The sequence below is a fragment of the Thalassophryne amazonica genome, chromosome 8 (assembly GCF_902500255.1).
Source record: "Thalassophryne amazonica chromosome 8, fThaAma1.1, whole genome shotgun sequence".
In the NCBI taxonomy this organism is placed as follows: Eukaryota; Metazoa; Chordata; class Actinopteri; order Batrachoidiformes; family Batrachoididae; genus Thalassophryne; species Thalassophryne amazonica.
In genome coordinates this window covers 115,012,229-115,035,361 of record NC_047110.1, presented here as the reverse complement: position 1 = coordinate 115,035,361, position 23,133 = coordinate 115,012,229, and the positions used below count along the sequence as shown (strand labels likewise).

The 23,133-nt window shown below is 43.8% G+C and overlaps 1 protein-coding gene across 1 annotated transcript in view; it reads right to left on the bottom strand.

Moving 5' to 3' along the window:
- Positions 1-23,133, bottom strand: part of LOC117516367 (voltage-dependent calcium channel subunit alpha-2/delta-4-like) — a 159,734-nt gene that overhangs the window by 118,860 nt on the left and 17,741 nt on the right. Inside the window, exons 3-19 of the mRNA XM_034177332.1 lie at positions 19,511-19,627; positions 19,203-19,262; positions 16,306-16,468; positions 15,901-16,032; positions 13,389-13,449; positions 12,983-13,133; positions 12,820-12,894; positions 12,486-12,575; positions 11,179-11,292; positions 8,762-8,840; positions 8,554-8,687; positions 6,264-6,281; positions 5,772-5,849; positions 5,598-5,678; positions 5,340-5,414; positions 2,289-2,375; positions 1,436-1,507 (exon numbers count right to left, since the gene is read on the bottom strand). Coding sequence (XP_034033223.1) covers positions 1,436-1,507; positions 2,289-2,375; positions 5,340-5,414; positions 5,598-5,678; positions 5,772-5,849; positions 6,264-6,281; positions 8,554-8,687; positions 8,762-8,840; positions 11,179-11,292; positions 12,486-12,575; positions 12,820-12,894; positions 12,983-13,133; positions 13,389-13,449; positions 15,901-16,032; positions 16,306-16,468; positions 19,203-19,262; positions 19,511-19,627 — 1,587 coding nt within the window. The remainder of the gene's footprint in view (positions 1-1,435; positions 1,508-2,288; positions 2,376-5,339; positions 5,415-5,597; positions 5,679-5,771; positions 5,850-6,263; positions 6,282-8,553; positions 8,688-8,761; positions 8,841-11,178; positions 11,293-12,485; positions 12,576-12,819; positions 12,895-12,982; positions 13,134-13,388; positions 13,450-15,900; positions 16,033-16,305; positions 16,469-19,202; positions 19,263-19,510; positions 19,628-23,133) is intronic.

Sequence of the window (23,133 nt, the reverse complement as noted above, 5' to 3'; positions counted from 1 at the left end):
CCAGGCCAGACTCAGCTTCCTTATCAGGGCCATCTACGACACCCTGCCTTGTCCCCGAAACCTCCACTTATGGTTTGGTACGGAAGAAAGCTGCCCCCTGTGCAACACCATCAATGCAGGCCTCCAGCATATCCTCTCAGGCTGCAAGACCGCACTATCTCAAGGCCGCTACAGGTGGCGGCATGACCTGGTGCTGAAAAAGCTAGCAGAGGTGGCAGAGGCATGCAGACAACGGGTCAAGAGCAAACCTCCTGTCCCAGCGAGACCTCCCATCCCTTTTGTAAGAGCTGGGGAGAACCCCAAACTCACCCACCAGAGAGTAACATCAAGATTCCTCTCACCCGGTGGTGAGTGGACTATGAGGGTTGATCTGGGGAGGCAGCTCCAGTTTCCCAGGGAGATAGTGGAAACATCGCTCCGGCCAGACCTGATCTTGTGGTCAGTCCCACACAAGACCATCCTGCTGGTAGAACTAACTGTCCCGTGGGAACAGGGGATGGAGGCTGCTAATGAACATAAGCGTTCCAAGTACGCTGACCTGGTGGTGGAGTGTCAGGAGGCTGGCTGGAAAGCCATTACATGCCCCATTGAGGTGGGGTGTAGGGGCTTTGTGGGCTCCTCAACAGTTCGTCTGTTGCGAGACACTGGCTGCACAGGGGCAGGGAGCCACAAAGCCATCAAGGAGCTAGCAGAGGTGGTGGAGAAGGGCAGCTTCTGGCTATGGCTAAGGAGGAGAGGTAGGGGGTGGGGGCAGAACACCTAGGGCATCAGCAGGGGGTGGCAGGTGAAGACACCTGCCATCGCTCCGCCACCAAGAGATGTACTGGGGTTAAAGGAGCGAAACATCGATGACTGGTGGTCCCCAGCTGATGACCCGTTCCTGCCCATAGGTGTATGGGGGAGCACACTTGCATAGAATGCACTGGTGGAAGTGCGTCAGGCAGCAATGCCCAGCAGGTATTCCAACAGCCTGTATCTTCAAATATAAGGTTAGGGTTAACCCTAACCCAATAGGACCCCCAGTTTTGTTTCCAAAATTTCCAATACCTGAATACATATATTTAGTCACCTAAATGATGTTTTTAACCTTTTCAGAAGCAAAAATGGGTAAAAAAAAATAAAATAATAATAATAATTGAAATTCCAACCATTTTGGACGCCATCTTGGATTCTGAAAAAGCCACATGAGAGATTTTCAAGGATTTTTAGTTTGAGATTTGACACGTTTTCCTGGATCCATCCTGAAAATTTCAGCTTATTCTGAGAATTTCATTTTGAATTAAACCTGTTGCTGCATAAATCAAATCAACATTTCTTTTGACGGAATCTTTGATTCTTTGTGGGTTTTTTTTTTTTGAGTGTTCAGCAGGATCAAAGATGCATTTTATAAAAAGTCAGTGATGTTTGGTGAAGTTAAGTGAAATGGACGCCTCACCCCTTCGTCCACGGACGCTCGGACATTGAGCGTCAGGCTGCCCGTCTCGCCCTTCACCATGGCCGTCCTCAGCTGCCAAACCACAAACAACATCTTTAAATCAAAGTCTCATTCAGATCAGATCTGATCCAGATTACAACAGCTTTCCATCCAGAATCACCTTCATCCATATTTTCATCCAGGATTCCTTCCTGAAACCCTGCCCACTGAGACATGAAGAGACTTAGTTCTCGTCCATTGGTCCCATGTTTATGTGGATCGATGGTTCTGATGGATTTTCTTGGTCTTGTACCTGCTGTCTTTCCCTCTTTCTCTTCTGCATCTCTCTTTTTCTCCATCATCTTCATCATATCATCTCCTCACATGTCCAAACCATCTCAGTCCTCTTTCCTGGATAATTCCATAATTCTCTGATTTTCTCATTTTGTCTTCTGTCCAGCTTTGAAGGTCCACATCCATCTCAGTGTCCTCACTGGGCTGCTGCACCGCCCTCACCATCCACGTCTCAGACTCACAGCGTTTTGGGGTTTTGGCAGAAGGTTTGTCACCTGTGTGCTGTCCCAAGTGTCAGGATTTGGGACTGGCACCAAAGGGAGAAAACTGACCTCTGAAAAGACTTTCACACTTCTGTGTCTTTGGTTGTTTGTGTGCTCCCTGATAAAGTACAGATCTGTGACAATCTGTGACCGATGAAGCAACAGACAAAAATCTCTCCAATCACAGCCACAAAAGCCTGTAAGACCTTCATAGGTGTCTTGTTTTTCATTGTATCATTTTATTTACATTATCTCACTCTTTAATAATTTGTTTGCACTTTGAGTTTAAGGTGAAGTCAGCGTGTGGGCGGAGCTACCTTCTCGTCCGCATCCTCCCACTCCACCTCGGACAGATCCACACTGTTGTAGTTTGGCTTTAGCTTCAGTTTCTTTCCGTCTTTATACTGTGAGACAGACGAGGCACTCGTTAGGTCCTGCACTCATTAATACAACAAAGACTGTTTGAAGACAGGACATGAGCTGATAAGAGAGGACTTAATGAGTTGATAAGAAAGGACTTAATGAGTTGATATAAAATGACTTAACGAGATGATAAGAAAGGACTTAATGATTTCATATGAAAGGATTTAATAAGATGATATTAAAGGACTTAATGAGCCGATATGAAAGGACTTAATGAGCCAATATGAAAGGACTTAATGAGCCAATATGAAAGGACTTAATGAGCCAATATGAAAGGACTTAACAAGCTGATAAGAAAGGAATTAATTACTTAATATGGAAGGACTTAACGAGCTGATATGAAAGGACTTAATGAGCCGTTAGGAAAGGACTTAACAAGAATATAAGAAAAGACTTAACAAGCTGATAAGAAAGCAGTGACGTGCAGTGAGGTTGATGGCTGGTGAGGCACTGACTTCATCACAATCAGATTTACAAACATATGAACCCCACAGAGTAGCTTATTCAATGTGTGATTGGCAGCAGTTAACCGGTTGTTTAAAATCTCATATCAGCATTCTTTACATATACAAACTGTAGCACACAAAAAGCACATTTAATAAAAAAAACATTATTATGGTCTTAACTTTACTTATAAATGAAAACCATGTGCCGCTCCTTCTGAACAAAAACATTAATGACTTGTTTGTAGAAGTTTTCCTTATCTTCCTTCAGTTTTAAAGTCTCTCTGTCTTAGTGGAGATCACTGCCAGAGAAGAAAGTCATCCTTCATCAGTCCTGTTCTGACTGTATGTTTGGAGACTTGTCTGGTTTTGAATGTGAGCGGTCGACCGCTCCTGTTTGATGAGAAAATTCTTCAGGTCACAATATTCCATCTGAGTCCAGACAGTCAGAAGTTGAGAAAAGAAGGCAGGAAAAGCAGAAAAGGCAGTTTCTTGCTGGATGTCCACACAGTCAGACTTTAGTGTGTCCCACTCTATTTGAAAAGAGCAGCTCTTCTGTTGTCTGAAACAAACCTTTCAGTTCCGGTCTTTGGTCATCCTTTATTTATTACCTCCTGCTTCGACTGAAAGTCCAGTTTAGATTATTGTTTCAGTTGGGATCTGTAATCCTCCATTCTGAAAGTAGTTTGCTGCCACTTATTCTGCAGCTGAGGAATTGCTGCAAGAAGAATCTCTGGGCTCACTAGTGCCCCCTAACATGAGGCAGGAGAACTGCGTGCCTCACTTGGTGCGTTTTTGCAGCCCTTTTCTGATCGCTCAGCACACGAAACATATTACACACACATACAGCTGTTGACAAAAAACACTGTACATTATGTACATCAGCTAAACTATAGAATTTAAGTTCATACAGCCAAAGTGTTTGTCCATTTTAATGAAGACATACAGAGAGACAGTGAGACAGTCTGACTGCACAGCATGTCAGCAGATAGTCCAGTGATTGAACAATCCAAGGTGAGGCTTGGCTGGCTGCTGCCTCACCGCACATCTCTGCTCAGTATCTGAACGGCAAATGGGAAAATTCAGCAATTTTGAATATAAAAATCATCTAAAACTGGTGAAGGTAAAAGGAAAATAACTTTATAATACAAACCACTGGATAAACATAAGCATTTAATTTATTTTTTAATTTTACATTTTTTTCTTTCCATGATGACAGGTGAGGCACAGCATCACCTGCCTCCCCTGACCGCACGTCACTGTAAGAAAGGACTTAATGAGCCAATATGAAAGGACTTAATATGATAAGAAATGAATTAACAAGCTGATATGAAAGGACTTAATGAACCGATAGGAAAGGACTTAAATGGATAAGAAAGGACTTAACAAGTTGATATGAAAGGACTTAACGAGTTGATATGAAAGGACTGAACAAACGGATAAGGACTTAAAGAGCTGACATGAAAGGACTTAATGAGCTGATAGGAAAAGGCTTAAACAGATAAGGAAGGCCTTTATGAGTTAATAAGAAAGGACTTAACGAGTTGATATGAAAGGACTTAATGAGCTGATATGAAAGGACTGAACAAGCTGAAGGAAGTGACTGAATGATTTTAAAAATATCATCGAATCATGTTGACATTCATACACCTGGGTTGTCACAGCATGAGACAGCTGGAACCAGGAACTCCCCCAGGAACCTCAAAACACATCAAGAGGCCAGGAACTCCCCCAGCAACCTCAAAACACATCAATGGGCCAGGAACTCACTCGGGAACCTCAAAACACATCAACGGGCCAGGAACTCACTCGGGAACCTCAAAACACATCAACGGGCCAGGAATTCCCCCGGCAACCTCTAAACACATCAACGAGCCAGGAACTCCCCAGACAACCTCAAAACACATCAATGGGCCAGGAACTCCCCCGGAAACCTCTAAACACATCAACGAGCCAGGAACTCCCCCGGCAACCTCAAAACACATCAACAGGCCAGGAACTCACACGGCAACCTCAAAACACATCAATGGGCCAGGAACTCCCCCGGAAACCTCTAAACACATCAACGAGCCAGGAACTCCCCCAGCAACCTCTAAACACATCAACGAGCCAGGAACTCACACGGCAACCTCAAAACACATCAATGGGCCAGGAAGTCCCCCAGCAACCTCAAAACACATCAATGGGCCAGCAACTCCCCCAGGAACCTCAAAAAACAGCACTGGGCCAGACACTCCCCAGTGAACGTCAGAACACATCAACGGGCCAGGAACTCCCCCGACAACCTCAAAACACATCAATGGGCCAGGAAGTCCCCCAGCAACCTCAAAACATATCAATGGGCCAGGAACTCCCCTGTGAACCTCAAAAAACATTAACAGGCCAGGAACTCCCCCGGGAACCTCAAAACAGTTCAACAGGCCAGGAACTCACCCATGAACCTGAAAACATTGAGAAGATGACACCTAGTGGTGTGGAATGTGAAATGTCAACTTGTCTCACCAAAGGTCGAAGGTCAGGATGGGCCAGAATGTATCCATTGTTAGTGATGAGGAAGGCGTAGCCGTGTGCTCCAAGCTAAAGAGGGGAAACACACACACATCCATCCATCCATGGATGGATGGATGATATTCACAGATAAAATCATCAATCCAGTGATCCATTGATTGATCCATTGATCAATCTATTGATCTATCTATAATAATTTTAACATTTTAATCTTGATAAGTCAAACTTTTTGATGTGCTGTGACAAACTCACGATGTATCTCGGCGCCAGCTTCATCACTTCCCTCAGTGGAATGTCGGATCCGACCACACCCAGCAGGATCCCATGGGACAGCTGGAGAGATGGGCAACACAGTCAAATTCAGTTCTGCAGCATGAATGAAACACCATTAAAACCTCCAGGTGTGTGTTTCGCTTGAAAACGGACCGTCTCCTTCTTCTTGCTGAACACCGGCATGGCCACCGAGGTCATCAGGAGGAGACTCTGGGCTTTGGTGTTAAACAGCTGTGACACACAGGACACACCTTTAGTTTACACAGTCTCAACGTGAAGACGATATCCTGAATATCAAATCGTTACAATAATGATACCAAATAAATATGAAACTCAGTAATTCAATTCAAAGTTTCTATTTTTACAGTGTTGGGTTTCTTGGACCTCGTGTCTAAGGTGTCAGGTCAGCAGCTCCATACATGGGCCAAAACCAGAACATGCTATTGTGTTGACACCTGAGCTGGCAGCATTTGATCCAAATGTGACCTTTCTTGGCCCCACCCCCTCCCCTGGATGACGACGGTAACGGGCTATTTTTGGGTTTCATCCGTCTCACCAGGTTTTGTATTTTGTTCACAGCAGCTCACAAACGTCAACGTTTCTACGTAATCTGCTACAGAGAAACAGAAAACCCGTCGCCTTTACCTCTTTAGTGTTTGGGAGCTGGTGGAGCCGCGGAGCAGGAGCCCAGAGGATCATGGGAAAATAAGGTGAGACACAATGAAGCAGAAGATGACGTGACAAGAAGATGTGATGGAGACATGATGGAGACATGATGGAGACGTGATGAAGACGATGATGATGACGATAAGTGCACAACCCTGTGGGCTTAAAACAGCAGCTAACAAAATGTAAATGATAAATACATCAAAGATTGTTCCTGATTTTCTGATTTTTGTTTTAGATTGTTGTTACAAATTTTCTGATTTTTGTTTTGAATTTTTGGATTTTAGTTCTGATTTTTGTTCCTGATTTTCTGACTTTTGTTTCAGATTGTTGTTTTCTGATTTTTGTTGCTGATTTTCTGATTTTTTTTTTTCCCTTCACATCTTCTGATTGTTGTTGCAGATTTTCTGATTTTTGTTTTTAATTTTTGGATTTTATTTCTGATTTTTGTTCCTGATTTTCTGACTTTTGTTTCAGATTGTTGTTTTCTGATTTTTGTTGCTGATTTTCTGATTTTTTTTCCTTCACATCTTCTGATTGTTGTTGCAGATTTTCTGATTTTTGTTTCTAATTTTCAGATTTTATTTCTGATTTTTATTCCTGATTTTCTGACTTTTATATCAGATTGTTGTTGCAATTTTCAGATTTTTGTTGCCGATTTTGTCTGATTCTGAGTTGGTGTCTTGGTGGCTTCCCTCACTTGTCTCCTTTGTGCATGCTCACGATGACCTGCTCCAGACAAATTTCCTGTATTATGTCATACTAGTGTGTTGTCTGTGAGGATCCATGGGCTCTAGATTGGGTCGTGTTTATAAAATGGGTAGCTGACATTTTTCAAAGGTGGTAATAAATTATGCAAAGTTTCTATAATGAGTTGGAATGATGTGTGAGTCCAGAATCTAATGATCAATGTCCACTATTCACTGTTGTTAGCTAATATTCATAGTTTCTCCAAAAATATTAGTCCTATCAACATTCGGTTCTGGCGGCGTTCATCCTTGACCCAAAATACATAAACACACCAAACGCCAAATGTCAGCTCTCCCCAGCTTGTCTGAGATCAAAGTTACACACACACACACCACTTGCCTATTAGAACGTAGATGTTCTCCTGTCCTCTGACTCCACTTGTGATGTCATAAAGTATTTAGATTGCCACATTAAAGGAGTGATGTTTATTCCATGTTTTTAAATTCATGTTGCAGAGATTTGTTTCCACCTTGAATTTAAAAAGTAGAACTTTTTCAGTACTGTGAAGAATGTTTTGATTTTGACTGATCATAATGAAGAAATCAGAACGTTTCAAACTCAGTCAGGCGCTTCTGAAGAAACCGCGAGGAGACTTTAGGTTTCACAACACACTGACCTTTTTATTCCCTCATCAATTTTAATGATTAAAGATCGTTTTTGTCAGGTCTTGCCCCTGCTCAGTCCTCACCCATTATGTTTTTTGTCAGTCTTTTTATTGATTTCCTTTTGTCTGCTTTTTTGACAGTCTGGTTATTTCACTTTTGTCACAGCTGCTTGTTTTCTGTTCATCACACTTCAGTCACATGTTGAGTTCCGTTCTGGTTTAGTTTAGTTTTGATCCACTGTTTTTGATTGCATTTGATTACTTGTGTCACTAAGTTTATTTGTCAGATTTACCACATTTGTCTTCAGTTATATTATTCATGTCAGTTCTAGTTTTAGCTCCTGATTTTCTTGTTCTCCAACCTGATTCTGTTCATGTTTAGTCTCTATGCCGTCTTGGATATTTTAGTATCATTTGTCATGTCCACCTTGTCACTGCTCTTCTGTGTCTCTGTTCTCATATTTTCACATCCCGTTTCATTTGGATCACAGTCACGCCCTCAGATCACTCCACTCTTGTCCATCACCTTCTCAGCTCTGTTGGCCACTCCCAGTTTTGTTTGTCACCTCCTTGTCCACCTGTCACAGCCTTCTCTTGTCTCACAGCCTCTCCTCTCTGTTAGGCCACGCCCTCCTCCTGCCTGTTTTTGATGACGCCTCTGCTTATCACCTGCCTGTACCTCTGCAACGCTGACTGCCTTTCTGTGTACCAGACCCTGCCTGATTTATTGATAAAGCCTTTATCTTAATCCACCACCTGCCTGTGTGTCTGCATTTTGCTCCCTACCAACTGCTGTGCCCTGACTACCTGTGAATCATGACAGTTTTAGGGTTGTTTTTTTTGTTTTTTTTTAGCAGCTGTCATGTGAACAGTGATCGGCCCCTTGAAGCCGTCTGATTGGCTGATGCAGCTCACCACAGTGTCCATGTAGGCTTCAGTCCAAATTATGTCATGGTCATGGTTGATGACCATCGGCCGACTGAGCACGTGCAGATACTCCATGACGTTCTCCTGAACATCCGCCAGCGTGGAGATGTGTGTGTAGTACCCTGAAAACACACACACCGTAAAAACACACAAACACACGTCTGCGAGTAGCTAAATGTACGCTCAGAACCCTGACCTTTGTTGTTACAGGCGATCCACTTCATGTTCTGGGCAAAGGTCATTTCTCTGCCAATCAAGTAGGTAAAGACTCGAACCTGGTGGAGCCAGAGTCCACGTTAAACCACAGCTGCAGAGGTGACACACCCTAAAAAACTTTCTTGGTTGACTTTAATATTTTTTATTCTGAGGAGAGCCACAGCAGATCAGTCAGTCTTGTCTCTCTGACTTTGTCTCCAAACCGTCCCACCTGAGCTGTCCCTCTGATATGTTCATTCCTAATCTTGTCCATCCTCATCACTCTCAAAGAGAATCTCAACATCTTCAGCTCTGCCTCCTGTCTTTTTGTTAGTGCCACTGTCTCTAAACCATACAACATAGCTGGTCTCACTACTGTCTTGTAAACTTTCCCCTTCACTCTTGCTGATATTCTTCGGTCACAAATCACTCCTGCCACCTTTCTCCACCCACTCCACCCTGCCTGCACTCTCTTCTTCACCTCTCTACCACACTCTCCATTACTTTGAACAGTTGACCCCAAATATTTAAACTCATCTACTTTCACCACTTCTACTCCTTGTAACTGCACTATTCCACTGGGCTCCCTCTCATTCACACACATGTACTCAGTCTTGCTTCTACTGACTTTCATTCCCCTTCTCTCCAAAGCATATCTCCACTTCTCCAGACTAGACTCAACTTGCTCTCTACTCTCACTGCAGATCACAATGTCATCTGCAAACATCATAGTCCATGGGGACTCCTGTCTGATCTCATCCGTCAACCTGTCCATCACCATTGTGACCAAGAAATGACTCAGAGCTGATCCTTGGTGTAATCCCACCTCCACCTTGAATGAGTCTGTCATTCCGACTGCACATCTCACCGCTGTCACACTATCCTTGTACATGTCCTGCACTACCCTCACATACTTCTCTGCCACTCCAGACGTCCTCATACAATACCACAACTCTTCTCTTGGCACACTGTCATACCCAGACAGCAAACAGATCCAGGCCGGATGTAGTCCAAGATCTGGTACCAATCCTGAAAACAGATCCGGTCCAGACAGTTTTTGCACCCTGGCCCAGATCCGGCATGGCTCTGCTTTACAGTTCTGGAACAGATCCGGACCGGATCTGCACTGGATCCGCAAAAGACCAACCGTTTACAGACCATATCGGGCACGGATCTGGGGCAGATGTGGACCGCATCACAGCACCGTGGCAGGAACAAGTTTTACAGGGGTAAGTTCCGTGGATCCAAGGAAACTGATCTGTATCTATAACACACAGATCAGTGTCCCTGGACTTATAAAACTTGATTGTCGTAAAGAAACAAACCGCTTTGCAATAAGCATTTAAAAAAAGCCTCAGTAACGATCACGATTACAGAGTACAGAGTTTACAACCTCTAATGGATAGTTTCTACCGAGTGCAGATAAAAATTGCTTATCGTTATGCCCCATGTTCCTGCCACGGTGCTGTGATGCGGACCACATCTGTCCCAGATCCGTGCCAGATATGGTCTGTAAACGGTTGGTGTTTTGCAGATCCAGTTCAGATCTGGTCCAGATCTGTTCCAGAACTGTAAAGCGGAGCCGTGCCGGATCTGGGCCAGGGTGCAAAAACTGTCTGGACCGGATCTGTTTTCAGGATTGGTACCAGATGTTGGACTACATCCGGCCCGGATCTATTTGCTGTCTGGGTAAGCTTTCTCTAAATCCACAAACACTCATTGTAACGCTATCTGGCCTTCTATTCAATTCAATTTAATTTTCAATTTATTTTCATTTATACAGCACCAAATCACAACAAAGTTGCCTCAAGGTGCTTCACACAAGTAAGGTCTAACCTTACCAACCTCCAGAGCAAGAACACAGATGACAGTGCTCCCGGTGTGTAGTGGGCACCTTGCATGGCAGCAGCCTGACATTGAGGTGAATGTGAGGCATTGATGTGTAAAGCACTTTGAGCATCTGATCCAGATGACAAAGAGCTATATAAATGCAGTCCATTTACCATTTCACCATGAGAACGAAGAGCACGGGCCGGTACGTACGGTTTAATTAGGTCAGCTAGGTAGGGAGGTGCCAGTCCATGAACAGTTTTATAGGTTAGAAGCAGAACCTTAAAATCTGATCTCACTGGGACAGGAAGCCAGTGAAGAGATGCCAAAATGGGTGTATTGTGGTCAAACTTTCTACTTCGTGTCAAAAGTCTGGCAGCAGCATTTTGAACCCATTGGAGAGCCCTAATGCTGGACTGCAGTAAACCAGAAAATAGAACATTGCAGTAGTTCAATTCTCTATACTTCTCCATCAGTACTCTCCACATTTATTACAGCAGTATTTTTTATTTTTTTGTTATGCTTCTGTTGGTGGAACCAGCCACTGTTTATCATGGAAATGTGTTGGAGGACTTCCCTGGTCCGTACCCTGCGCTCAGGCCAGTTGAATTCTTCAAAGACAGACTCAAAGTCCTCCATGGCTCCGTCAGTGATCAGCATGATGGCCTGGTTACACATGCTGCCCTGACCGTTTATCCTCGCCTGCACACAAACAGACCCCATTCATTTGACAGACCTCCGCCCTTCCTGGTGTTATAATTACAGATATGTTTCCAGAAAGTATTCACAGCTCTTCACTTTTTCCACATTGTCTTGGGGAGGTGATGGTCTAGTGGTTAAAGCCTTGGGCTTGAGACCAGAGGATCCTAACCGGAAAATCACTAAGGGCCTTTGGGCAAGGTCCTTAATCCCCTATTTGCTCCCGGTGTGTAGTGAGAACCTTGTATGGGCATTATTGAGGCATTATTTTTAAAGTGCTTTGAGCATCTGATGCAGATGGAAAAGCGCTATATTTGTGTTATGTTACAGCCTTATTCCAAAATGGATGAAATAATTTTTTTCCTCAGAATTCTACACACAGTACCCCATAATGACAATGTGAGCAAAGTTTTTTTTTTTTGCTAATTCATTAAAAATATTCAAGAAGACTCGAGGCTGTAATTGCTGCCAATGGGCATCAACAAAGTATTGAGCATAGGCTGTGAATACTTATGTACGTGTGATTTCTTAGTTTTTAGTTTTTAATAAATTAGCAAAAACTTAAAAAAAACAACCCTTTTCATGTTGTCATTATGGGGTGTTGTGAGTAGAATTTTGAAGGAAAAAAAATGAATTTACTCAATTTTTGGAATAAGGCAGTAACATAAAATGTGGAGAAAGAGAAGTGATGCCTTCCAGATGCACTGTAAAAATAAGCAGTTTTCTTAATATTCTCAATGAAATATGTGCAGTAACATTTAATTACAAATTTATCTCCAGAAAACGTAACAGCAGAGCTGCAACTTCCTGTTGAAGTCTTTAGGGCAGACTTATGCTGCGTTCAAGGGACGTCAGAAAAGTTAGGACACATGTATCAAATATGATATATTTTGTCATATTTTCTGATATTTGAAAACCTGCAGCAATAAAATTCCTCAAATGTTTTACTTTCCAGCATGTCAACAGTCTAACATCAGCGTGAGGTGTTTTAAACTGTTTGCATAGTCGACAATTTGCAAAAAAAAAAATTAAATTTTGTTTAATTTAAAAAGATATTGATTAGATTCCAAAATTTACATTTTTACACGTTAGAATTTTTTCCTCATTTATGATTTAACTTGATCAAAATAGTGGCTAATTATATTTGGTGCCTGTTTTATAAGCTGTAGACTTGACCTCTGACCCACAGCACGGACCTCGTTGAGGATCTTGAAGGACTCTTTCATGGCATTCTTCAGCTTTGCTTCTCCTTTGACGTGCAGCTCGTCCACCAGGATCTTAAAGTGCTGACACAACAACAAATGCATCAGCAACGCAATATTTCAACCCTCAGATATGAATAATCCACTGACTGTGATCCATCTCCACAGCACCATCAGTGCCACGCCCTCACGCACCCAGCTCAGAGCTGATTGGTCCTTTTCAGAAGTTGGCCTGCAGGCCGTGTGGGCATGTCCGGTTCCAGCGCTTTAAGCTTGTTAAGCGTGCGTGACGATAATGATGAAGCGTGCGTGAAGATAATGGTCTTACCTCCCTGTTATCCAAGTCGGCCTGAACCAGAGTTCCCTTGAAACACGGCTCCACGTAGCGCACGTAGTCCGTGTACTGCAAAACCAAACACAGGACCCGTGAGCAAAGAGCAGTGGCTGGTTCCACGCCGCGCTGCCTCAGCTGTAACTGAAACACGTCTCACTGCAATGACGTTGACAAAGTCGTTTTCTCCCAGCGTGTCCAGGATGGTGTTGATGGTGTGCTTAGCGATGGTCATCTTCAGGCCTTTCATGCTGCCGCTCACGTCCAACATGATGATGATGTCCTTTGGAGACGTGGCGGCCTGAATGTACCTGCATGCACGCATGGAAACACACACACACACACACACACACACACAGACACAGTGTGGTAAAGATTGTGATGGCCTTCATACAACTAGCAAGAGGTAGAAAATGTCCAGATAAAAAGTTAAAGGTTTATCACCACACGCCGGCGGTGTGTCAACTTTCAAAGGGGTCACAATGACAATACAGACACACAAACTGTTCCACAGGTGATTCTGAGGGACATAGTCCAGGTCCAAGGACACACTGACTCAAACTCACCAGTTTCTGTTCCTGCAGTCAAACGTGGCCACACCGTTGGAGTCTGGAATCCATTTAATACCTGACAGAGGACAACAGGTTCAGCTGGCACCATCGAACTATAACCGACACGTACAGTAGTGTTCAGAGTAATAGTAGTGCTTTGTGACTAAAAAGATTAATCCAGGTTTTGAGTATATTTCTTATTGTTACATGGGAAACAAGGTACCAGTAGATTCAGTAGATTCTCACAAATCCAACAAGACCAAGCATTCATGATATGCACACTCTTAAGGCTATGAAATTGGGCTATTAGTAAAAAAAAAAAAGTAGAAAAGGGGGTGTTCACAATAATAGTAGCATCTGCTGTTAACGCTACAAACTCAATTATGTTCAAAATGCTTTTTTATCAATCCTGTGACTCACTAAACTAGTATTTAGTTGTATAACCACAGTTTTTCATGATTTCTTCACATCTGTGAGGCACTAATTTTGTTGGTTTGGAACCAAGATTTTGCTGGTTTACTAGTGTGCTTGGGGTCATTGTCTTGTTGAAACACCCATTTCAAGGGCATGTCCTCTTCAGCATAAGGCAACATGACCTCTTCAAGTATTTTGACATATCCAAACTGATCCATGATACCTGGTATGTGATATATAGGCCCAACACCATAGTAGGAGAAACATGCCCATATCATGATGCTTGCACCACCATGCTTCACTGTCTTCACTGTGAACTGTGGCTTGAATTCAGAGTTTGGGGGTCGTCTCACAAACTGTCTGTGGCCCTTGGACTCAAAAAGAACAATTTTACTCTCATCAGTCCACAAAATATTCCTCCATTTCTCTTTAGGCCAGTTGATATGTTCTTTGGCAAATTGTAACCTCTTCTGCACATGTCTTTTATTTAACAGAGGGACTTTGCGGGGGATTCTTGCAAATAAATTAGCTTCACACAGGTGTCTTCTAACTGTCACAGCACTTACAGGTAACTCCAGACTGTCTTTGATCATCCTGGAGCTGATCAATGGGTGAGCCTTTGCCATTCTGGTTATTCTTCTATCCATTTTGATGGTTGTTTTCTGTTTTCTTCCACGCATCTCTGTTTTTTTTTTTTTTTGTCCATTTTAAAACATTGGAGATCATTGTAGATGAACAGCCTATAATTTTTTGCACCTGCGTATAAGTTTTCCCCTCTCCAATCAACTTTTTAATCAAACTACGCTGTTCTTCTGAACAATGTCTTGAACGTCCCATTTTCCTCAGGCTTTCAAAGAGAAAAGCATGTTCAACAGGTGCTGCTTCATCCTTAAATAGGGGACACCTGATTCACACCTGTTTGTTCCACAAAACTGACAAACTCACTGACTGAATGCCACACTACTATTATTGTGAACACCCCCTTTTCTACTTTTTTTTTTACTAATAGCCCAATTTCATAGCCTTAAGAGTGTGCATATCATGAATGCTTGGTCTTGTTGGATTTGTGAGAATCTACTGAATCTACTGGTACCTTGTTTCCCATGTAACAATAAGAAATATACTCAAAACCTGGATTAATCTTTTTAGTCACATAGCACCACTATTATTCTGAACACTACTGTAACACCATTAAAACACAGAACTGCTTTCTTTACATTCTAAATCCATTTAGTTGTTATTATTTTGTTTTTTAATTGTTAGTAGAGAAGCTTGAATCTTTGACTGTACTGGGTTGCTTGATGTGAGGACGTTTCGCTTCAAATCACAGAAGCTTCCTCAGCTAAAATTCTTGCTCTGGTAGTCTGACTTCTGTCTTGACTCTTGTAGAGAAGAATAAACCAGAAGCCAACAAAAGCTGGAGTTTTTAACCTAACCAGACCCCTCCTACCGAGAGGCCGACTGCTATAGGCTAGTGACTAAACAATAATTCTAATTAGCACCTATTGTGCTCTAGTTAGCACCCTCCTAATGATAGGATGGAAACCTCCCCTGATGGCTCCTTTGACGACTCTCCTGATGACGTGAATGACTCATTACCATGAACAAAAGACTGAAACTGCTTTGACCTGAGTACCACATTGTAAACAGGGGACAAAGCGTGTCTGAGACCCGCTCCGCGGTTAAGGCTGGGTTTCAACTGTTTTACAAAGAATGCCTCCTTGACCCCTCTCTCAAACCATTTCTTCTCTCTGGCTAAGATTTTAACTTCCTTGTCCTCAAACGTGTGGTTAGTGTCTTTCAGGTGGAGATGAACTGCAGACTGAGGTCCACTGGCGACCTCTCTGCGGTGCTGGTATAGCCTCTTGTTTAAAGGTTGCTTAGTCTCACCTATGTAGTGTTCATTGTTCAAATATGGTATAAAATCTCACACAGAATTCATTAAAACGTCTTCAAATTAGTTAGGGTTTAAATCAAGTTTGAAAGCAGATAATGTCAGGTCACCAGTTTAAACTTTTGGACAGGGACAAGGGTGAGACTTTGGGCCTATTTGCAGCTTAAATAAAGTGGGACTCATTTTAAACTTGGTGTTTGCTTGATTGTTTGAACTGACCAGGGTAGATCCTAAAGAAACCGGTCGAGCTGCCGAAGTACTGCCAGGTGAGCGTTGGATCCTTTTGGAAGTTGTTGATGAAGACGTCATTTAAAGCCTCTGAGTTGTAGATGGCATTGAGGATGTCAGGATCTGTACAGTCAGACAGAATTGAGACATTTATGACGGCAGCTCGACTAAAAGCAGACAGAAAAAGTGTCAAGTTTTTACTGTTCTGTGCTCACGGCTCGTCAGCTCAGTGCAGCTGCTTATTTAACACTTAAACTGTGAAAAGTCCTGTTCAGAATCTGCACAGATACTGTAACTGAGATGTTCAGAACTCTTTACGCTGCTACGAGATGTTCTAAAGTTTTTTTGTCCCGCTGAAGACGGTGCAGCAGAGGTCACACAGGTGGAGGTCCTGACCTTTGTTGTAAACATTGGTGGGAACCTGGATGTCGCTTTGCTGTGTGTTGACGGGCAGGTTGTTGAAGTGTTCGTTTTCCTCGAGGGGAAACTCTCCGCCCAGAGCCAAGTAGTTTCCGTCCTCTTCCATGGTGTTTATCAGCATGGAGTTGTAGTACTCAAACTGAACGGAGACACGAGCACAAAATCCAGATGTTTATTCAGCAGCAGCCTGCGCAGAGTCAAAAACTAAAACTGCAGAAATGTGCATGTGCATTAGTACACGTGCGGTTCTCTTTTCTGGTCCTGGAAGTGCACGTCCATGCACAAGCCTGCTGTGCACTCCCAAATTGTTCAATGCACGGACACATGCATGCATCAAAAACTCATATGGATGTGTGACCCGTCTCCACCTGTCAGTCACCGGATCCACTCTGTCACCAAGAGGAGAACAACACCAAACTCAAAGGCTGCGTTCACCGAGTGCACGTGTCCCAGAGGCGGGACGAGGGCGTCTCACTCTGAAGGAGCCCTGGACTGTAACCAGTGAATGCAGCCTACTCTTCACTGAAAAACAAAGGATACAACAGGTGCATCTGCTGCAGCTCAAACAATCCCACGAGTCACTGCTCCACTTTCTCTCCCTCAAGACTAAACAGTTGGTAAATTTCAAAACAGGATCATTTCAGGCTCCATATATACAAGTAGAGTAAATTATAAAGAAGTGTTGAAAAAAGACTTGGGTTACACCCACTATGCTAGTTTGTCCAGTGAAGCTGTCAATGTTGCTAGGCAACAGGAAGTAGTGCTGTGGTAAACTAATGACAAAATAGCTAAATGCACCACGGGTTAGACCGTCTCATTTCAAAACAGTTGATTCAACCACCGTGGTCTCAGGAGGACAGATGGTCGTAGAATGCAGCCTTCAAAGGATGTGATCCCTGAATTAAGACACAGCCAGTCCTCAGACAGGTGGGGACAGGACAGTCTGTGGACAATGTGTGTGCAGTCTGTGTACAGTCTGTGTACAATCTGTGTACCGTCTGTGTGCAATCTGTGTACAGTCTGTGGACAGTCTGTGGGCAGTCTGTGTACAATGTTTGGACAGTCTGTGTACAGTCTGTGTACCATCTGTGGGAAGTCTGTGTACAATCTTTGGACAGTCTGTGTACAGTCTGTGTACCGTCTGTGGGAAGTCTGTGCACAATCTGTGGGCAATCTCTGTACAGTCTGTGTACAATCTGTGTACAGTCTGAGGGCAATCTGTGTACAATCTCTGTACAGTCTGAGGGCAATCTGTGTACAATCTGTATACAGTCTGAGGGCAATCTGTGGAGTGTCTGTGTCCAGTCTCTGTACAATCTGTGGGCATTCTGTGTACTGTCTGTGTACAGTCTGTGTACAGTCTGAGGGCAATCTGTCGACAGTCTGTGTCCAGTCTCTGTACAGTCTGTGGGCATTCTGTGTACAATCTGTGGGCATTCTGTGTACAATCTGTGTACAGTCTGTGTACAATCTGTGTACTGTCTGTGTACGATCTGTGTACAGTCTGTGTACAGTCTGTGGGCAGTCTGTGTACAATCTTTGGACAGTCTGTGTACAGTCTGTGTACCATCTGTGGGAAGTCTGTGTACAATCTTTGGACAGTCTGTGTACAGTCTGTGTACCGTCTGTGGGAAGTCTGTGCACAATCTGTGGGCAATCTCTGTACAGTCTGTGTACAATCTGTGTACAGTCTGAGGGCAATCTGTGTACAATCTCTGTACAGTCTGAGGGCAATCTGTGTACAATCTGTATACAGTCTGAGGGCAATCTGTGGAGTGTCTGTGTCCAGTCTCTGTACAATCTGTGGGCATTCTGTGTACTGTCTGTGTACAGTCTGTGTACAGTCTGAGGGCAATCTGTCGACAGTCTGTGTCCAGTCTCTGTACAGTCTGTGGGCATTCTGTGTACAATCTGTGGGCATTCTGTGTACAATCTGTGTACAGTCTGTGTACAATCTGTGTACTGTCTGTGTACGATCTGTGTACAGTCTGTGTACAATCTGTGTACAGTCTGTGTACAATCTGTGGGCAATCTGTGGACAGTCTCTGTACAGTCTGGGCAGTCTGTGTGCAATCTGTGGACGGTCTGTGTGCAATCTGTTGGCGGTCTGTGGGCAATCTCTGTACAGTCTGTGGACAGTCTCTGTACAGTCTGTAGACAGTCTCTGTACAGTCTGTGGGCAGTCTGTGGGCAATCTGTGTACAGTCTGTGGACAGTCTCTGTACAGTCTGAGGACAGTCTGTGTATGGTCTGTGTCCAGTCTGTGGGCAATCTGTGTACAGTCTCCGTACAGTCTGAGGGCAGTCTGTGGGCAATCTGTGTACGGTCTGTGGACAGTCTCTGTACAGTGTGTGCACGAGCGTGTGTGGGCGTGCACGTACTGGTGCACACGCACGTGTACGTGTGATCACGTGTGCACGATCATGTGAGTGCGCGCATGCACGAGGATGTGCACATGTGCGTGTGTGTGCGCAGAGTGCAATGGTACCAAACGTATGGAACCAAATTTGCACTCTAAATGGAACCAAGCCGCACTCTAAATGCAATGCAACACAAATGGGATGAATTAATCCATGTCATGTGACATACAAAGCACCAATCAAATGACAAGGATCCACTCAGCCGTTATATAATGTATTTTAATATTTAAATGGCGGTGGGAGTTTCTGTGTTTTCTTCTTCTGACTCCTTTTCCAGAATCATTTCTTGTTTGACATATTTTTCTTGTTGATTATTTTTTCTGTTCTGTGTTCTTTGTTCAAAATAAATTCATTCATTAATTCACAAATAAGAGACATTTTTCATGATTTATTACACATTAAATTATATCATAAGATAATAATACAGTCTGGACTGAAAACATTCAAACTGACCTGTAAGGAAGCGTTGAATTCATGGTACAAATCCGCGTCTTCCGCAGACTCGGCTAACCTCTGATAACAAACAAGCAAACAAATATATAAATACAGACTAAAATGTCTGTTTTTTCAGTGCTGATGGTTTCCTTCTGAATATGAAGTAACGTGGAGTTTACAGTCATGAAGCTTCAGAAAAAGCACTCTGCAGCTCTCCAAGAGCCAGAACCAGAACCAGAACTAGAACTCAACAACCACCAACAGCTTGGAGAAATAATAACAGTCAAAAACGGAGATTTTTCACGAGAACCCGTCTTTATTCTCACCTTCACTGACTTCATTTTGCTTCCCAACATTCGTTCGATGTCTTTGGAATAATCCTTCACTAAGTCTTCACCGTCCAGCTCCACAATCTTCACAATGGACTCCACATCCTTCAGTTTCTAAAAGAGAAATGAAAGTCCTCACAGGGTGGACTCACACCTCGCCTACAAGTAAATATACATCTGTCTGTAACGGCATTTTGGACTCTTAATTACTTCATCATGAGACTTCATTATGAAGTTATTTATACCAACCAGAAATGTGATCAATGTGCTCTTCATCTCTGTTTTCACCTTAAGACGTTTCTGCTGCCAAATGAATAACAGGAAAGCTCAGGGACCCAACAACAGTCCTCTGCAGTTTTTGATACACTGTGGCCCAAAGATGCCAGGCTTGGCTCCAGGAGTTCTACCAAAACCAAACAAATATGCTGTGTGGGCCGCCAGAAGAGGAGGTACTGCTGGTCCACCACCAGAGGGCGCCCTGCCTGGAGTGCAGGCTCCAGGCACCAGAGGGCGCAGCCGCCTCACAGGAGCAGCCAGGGTGACAGCTGTCACGCATCACCTGCAACAGCTGTTACCAATCAGCAGGGTTACATCAGCAGGACTACGTCTCCACCTCTTTGCCGAGATATCGTTCTACCTGGAAGGTAACATTCTCAGCTAACTGTGTGACAGTAACCTTTTTTGACTTTTGTGCGTTGTATAACAGACTCCTTTTCCAACGAGAAGTGGAGGTAGTTTTCCTGCTGTGCGGATTGCTGGGTGCAAACGCGCCCACATTTAATTGTTTCTTTGTTCCTCGCCAGCAGTACCAGGTCCGACACGCGGAGGCAGTGGCCACCTGGGAATTCGGGACTTGGCGGCTCCAGTATTCCCGGGGTCTGGTGGCGGAGGAAATCGTGTGGTTCCGGTTCTGCTTTGGACAGACGTCTCCTATCTTCGAGCCTGCCCACACGACACCTTTTGTGATTTGGCTTTTTGTCTGTTGTTGTAATCTGTTGTATTTGTTGTGCCCATTCGCAACAGTAAAGTGTTGTTATTTGACTTCCTCCATTGTCCGTTCATTTGCGCCCCCTGTTGTGGGTCCGTGTACCTACACTTTCCCAACAAAATATCTACAGACCCATCTCACTTCTCTGTGTCCCTTTCAAAGTCCTTGAACAACTCCTCCTGGCATGGCTGGAACCAATCACTGACCCCCAACACTAACGGCACTGAAGAGAGCATTGAAAACGTCTACAAGGCGGGCACTGTTCACCTTACGTATGACACTGTGTGGCATCAGGGCCTGACCCTGAAGCTCCGGTGGACCATTCCAGATCAACATCTACTGTCACGTGGACCATTTCTATCATCCCAGCCCAGCCTAGCCTTGACACCACAGAAATGGAGTTGTCCCAGGCTCAGTACTGGCCCTCATGCTATTCAATGTGTACATCAGTGACCTGCCACATACAACATCAGACAACCTTGGTAAAATGTACAAGAAGTACTGATGACAGATATGGCATAAGTGACAAAGTTTTTTTTTTTTTTTTTTTTTTTTAAACTTTGTCACTTTGTCACAGATATGGCATGAGTAGCAAGTGTACCTCAAAACTTGGAGATTGAAGTTGAGTGTGTCAAAAACACCTCAAAAGTCTTCTGTTTCAACACTAAAGAGGCAAAACACCAAAGAGGCTTAACAACGTCCGCCACCGGTGCTGTTGCCCAACAGGGTGCCGGTGGAAATTGGGCTACTGCTGGGCAAAGACAACGAAGAAGAGGAGGAGAACGTTTCCACAAACAGGGGGAGAAGAAGAAAACTAGAAGGGTGGAAATGAGAGTAGGGACTTTGAATGTTGGTAGTATGACTGGTAAAGGGAGAGAGCTGGCTGATATGATGGAGAGGAGAAAGGTAGACATATTGTGTGTGCAAGAGACCAAGTGGAAGGGAAGTAAGAGCAGGAGCATCGGCGGTGGGTACAAGTTGTTGTAACATGGTGAGGACAGGAAGAGAAATGGTGTTGGGGTCATTTTAAAGGAAGAGTATGTTAAAAGTGTGTTGGAGGTTAAGCGAGTGTTTGACAGGGTGATGAGTGTGAAGTTGGAAATTGAAGGGGTGATGATGAATATCATCAGTGCATATGCCCCACAGGTAGGTTGTGAGATAAAGGAGAAAGAAGATTTCTGGAGTGTGTTAGATGAGGTGGTGGCGAGTGTGCCCAAGCAGGAAAGAGTGGTGATAGGAGCGGACTTCAATGGGCATGTTGGTGAAGGGAACAGAGGTGATGAGGAAGTAATGGGTAGATATGGTATCAAGGATAGGAATAGGGAAGGACAGATGGTAGTTGATTTTGCAAAACGGATGGAAATGTTGGGAAAGTGTCAGTACACGGACCCACAACAGGGGGCGCAAATGAACGGATAATGAAGAAAGTCAAATAACAAAGCTTTACTGTTGTGAACACGCACAACAAACACAACAAATTACAATTTTGGTCACAAGTCGAATTCCAACGGTGTCGTGTGGGCAGGCTCGACGATAGGAGACGTCTGTCCAAGTCGAACCGGAACCACCTGATTTCCTCTGCCACCGAACCCCGGGAATACTGGAGCCGCCAAGTCCCGAACTCCCAGGTGATCACTGCCTCCGCTCGTCGGATCCGGTACTGCTGGCGAGGAACAGAAACAGTCAGATTTGGGTGCGGTTGCACCCAACAACACGTGGGGGTGGAAAACACCACCTCCACCTCTACTCAGAAACAACGCTGTAATGTGGGAATCAGAGTACTTATCCAAATACGTCCCTTTTCAGTCTTCAGTCATTTTACACACAAGCAACAATGGATTAATCCGTATGGCTGGCTGAGTTCGTTACCTCCTTGGTAGAGCGATATCTCGGCAATGAGGTGGAGATGCCGTCCTGCTGATATACCTCCCTGTTGATTGATATCAGCTGTCTCAGGTGATGGGTGACAGCTGTCAACCTTGGTAAAATGTACAAGAAGTACTGATGACAGATATGGCATAAGTGACAAAGTTTTTTTTTTTTTTTTTTTAAACTTTGTCACTTTGTCACAGATATGGCATGAGTAGCAAGTGTACCTCAAAACTTGGAGATTGAAGTTGAGTGTGTCAAAAACACCTCAAAAGTCTTCTGTTTCAACACTAAAGAGGCAAAACACCAAAGAGGCACAACATCAAAGAGACAAAAGAGGCACAACACCAAAGAGACACAACACCAAAGAGACAAAACACCAAAGAGGCACAACACTAAAGAGGCAAAACATCAAAGAGGCACAACACTAAAGAGGCAAAACACCAAAGAGGCACAACACCAAAGAGACACAACACCAAAGAGACACAACACCAAAGAGGCACAACACTAAAGAGGCAAAACACCAAAGAGGCACAACACTAAAGAGGCAAAACACCAAAGAGGCACAACACCAAAGAGACACAACACCAAAGAGGCAAAACACCAAAGAGGCACAACACTAAAGAGGCAAAACACCAAAGAGGCACAACACCAAAGAGACACAACACCAAAGAGACAAAACACCAAAGAGGCACAACACTAAAGAGGCAAAACACCAAAGAGCCACAACACCAAAGAGACAAAACACTAAAGAGGCACAACA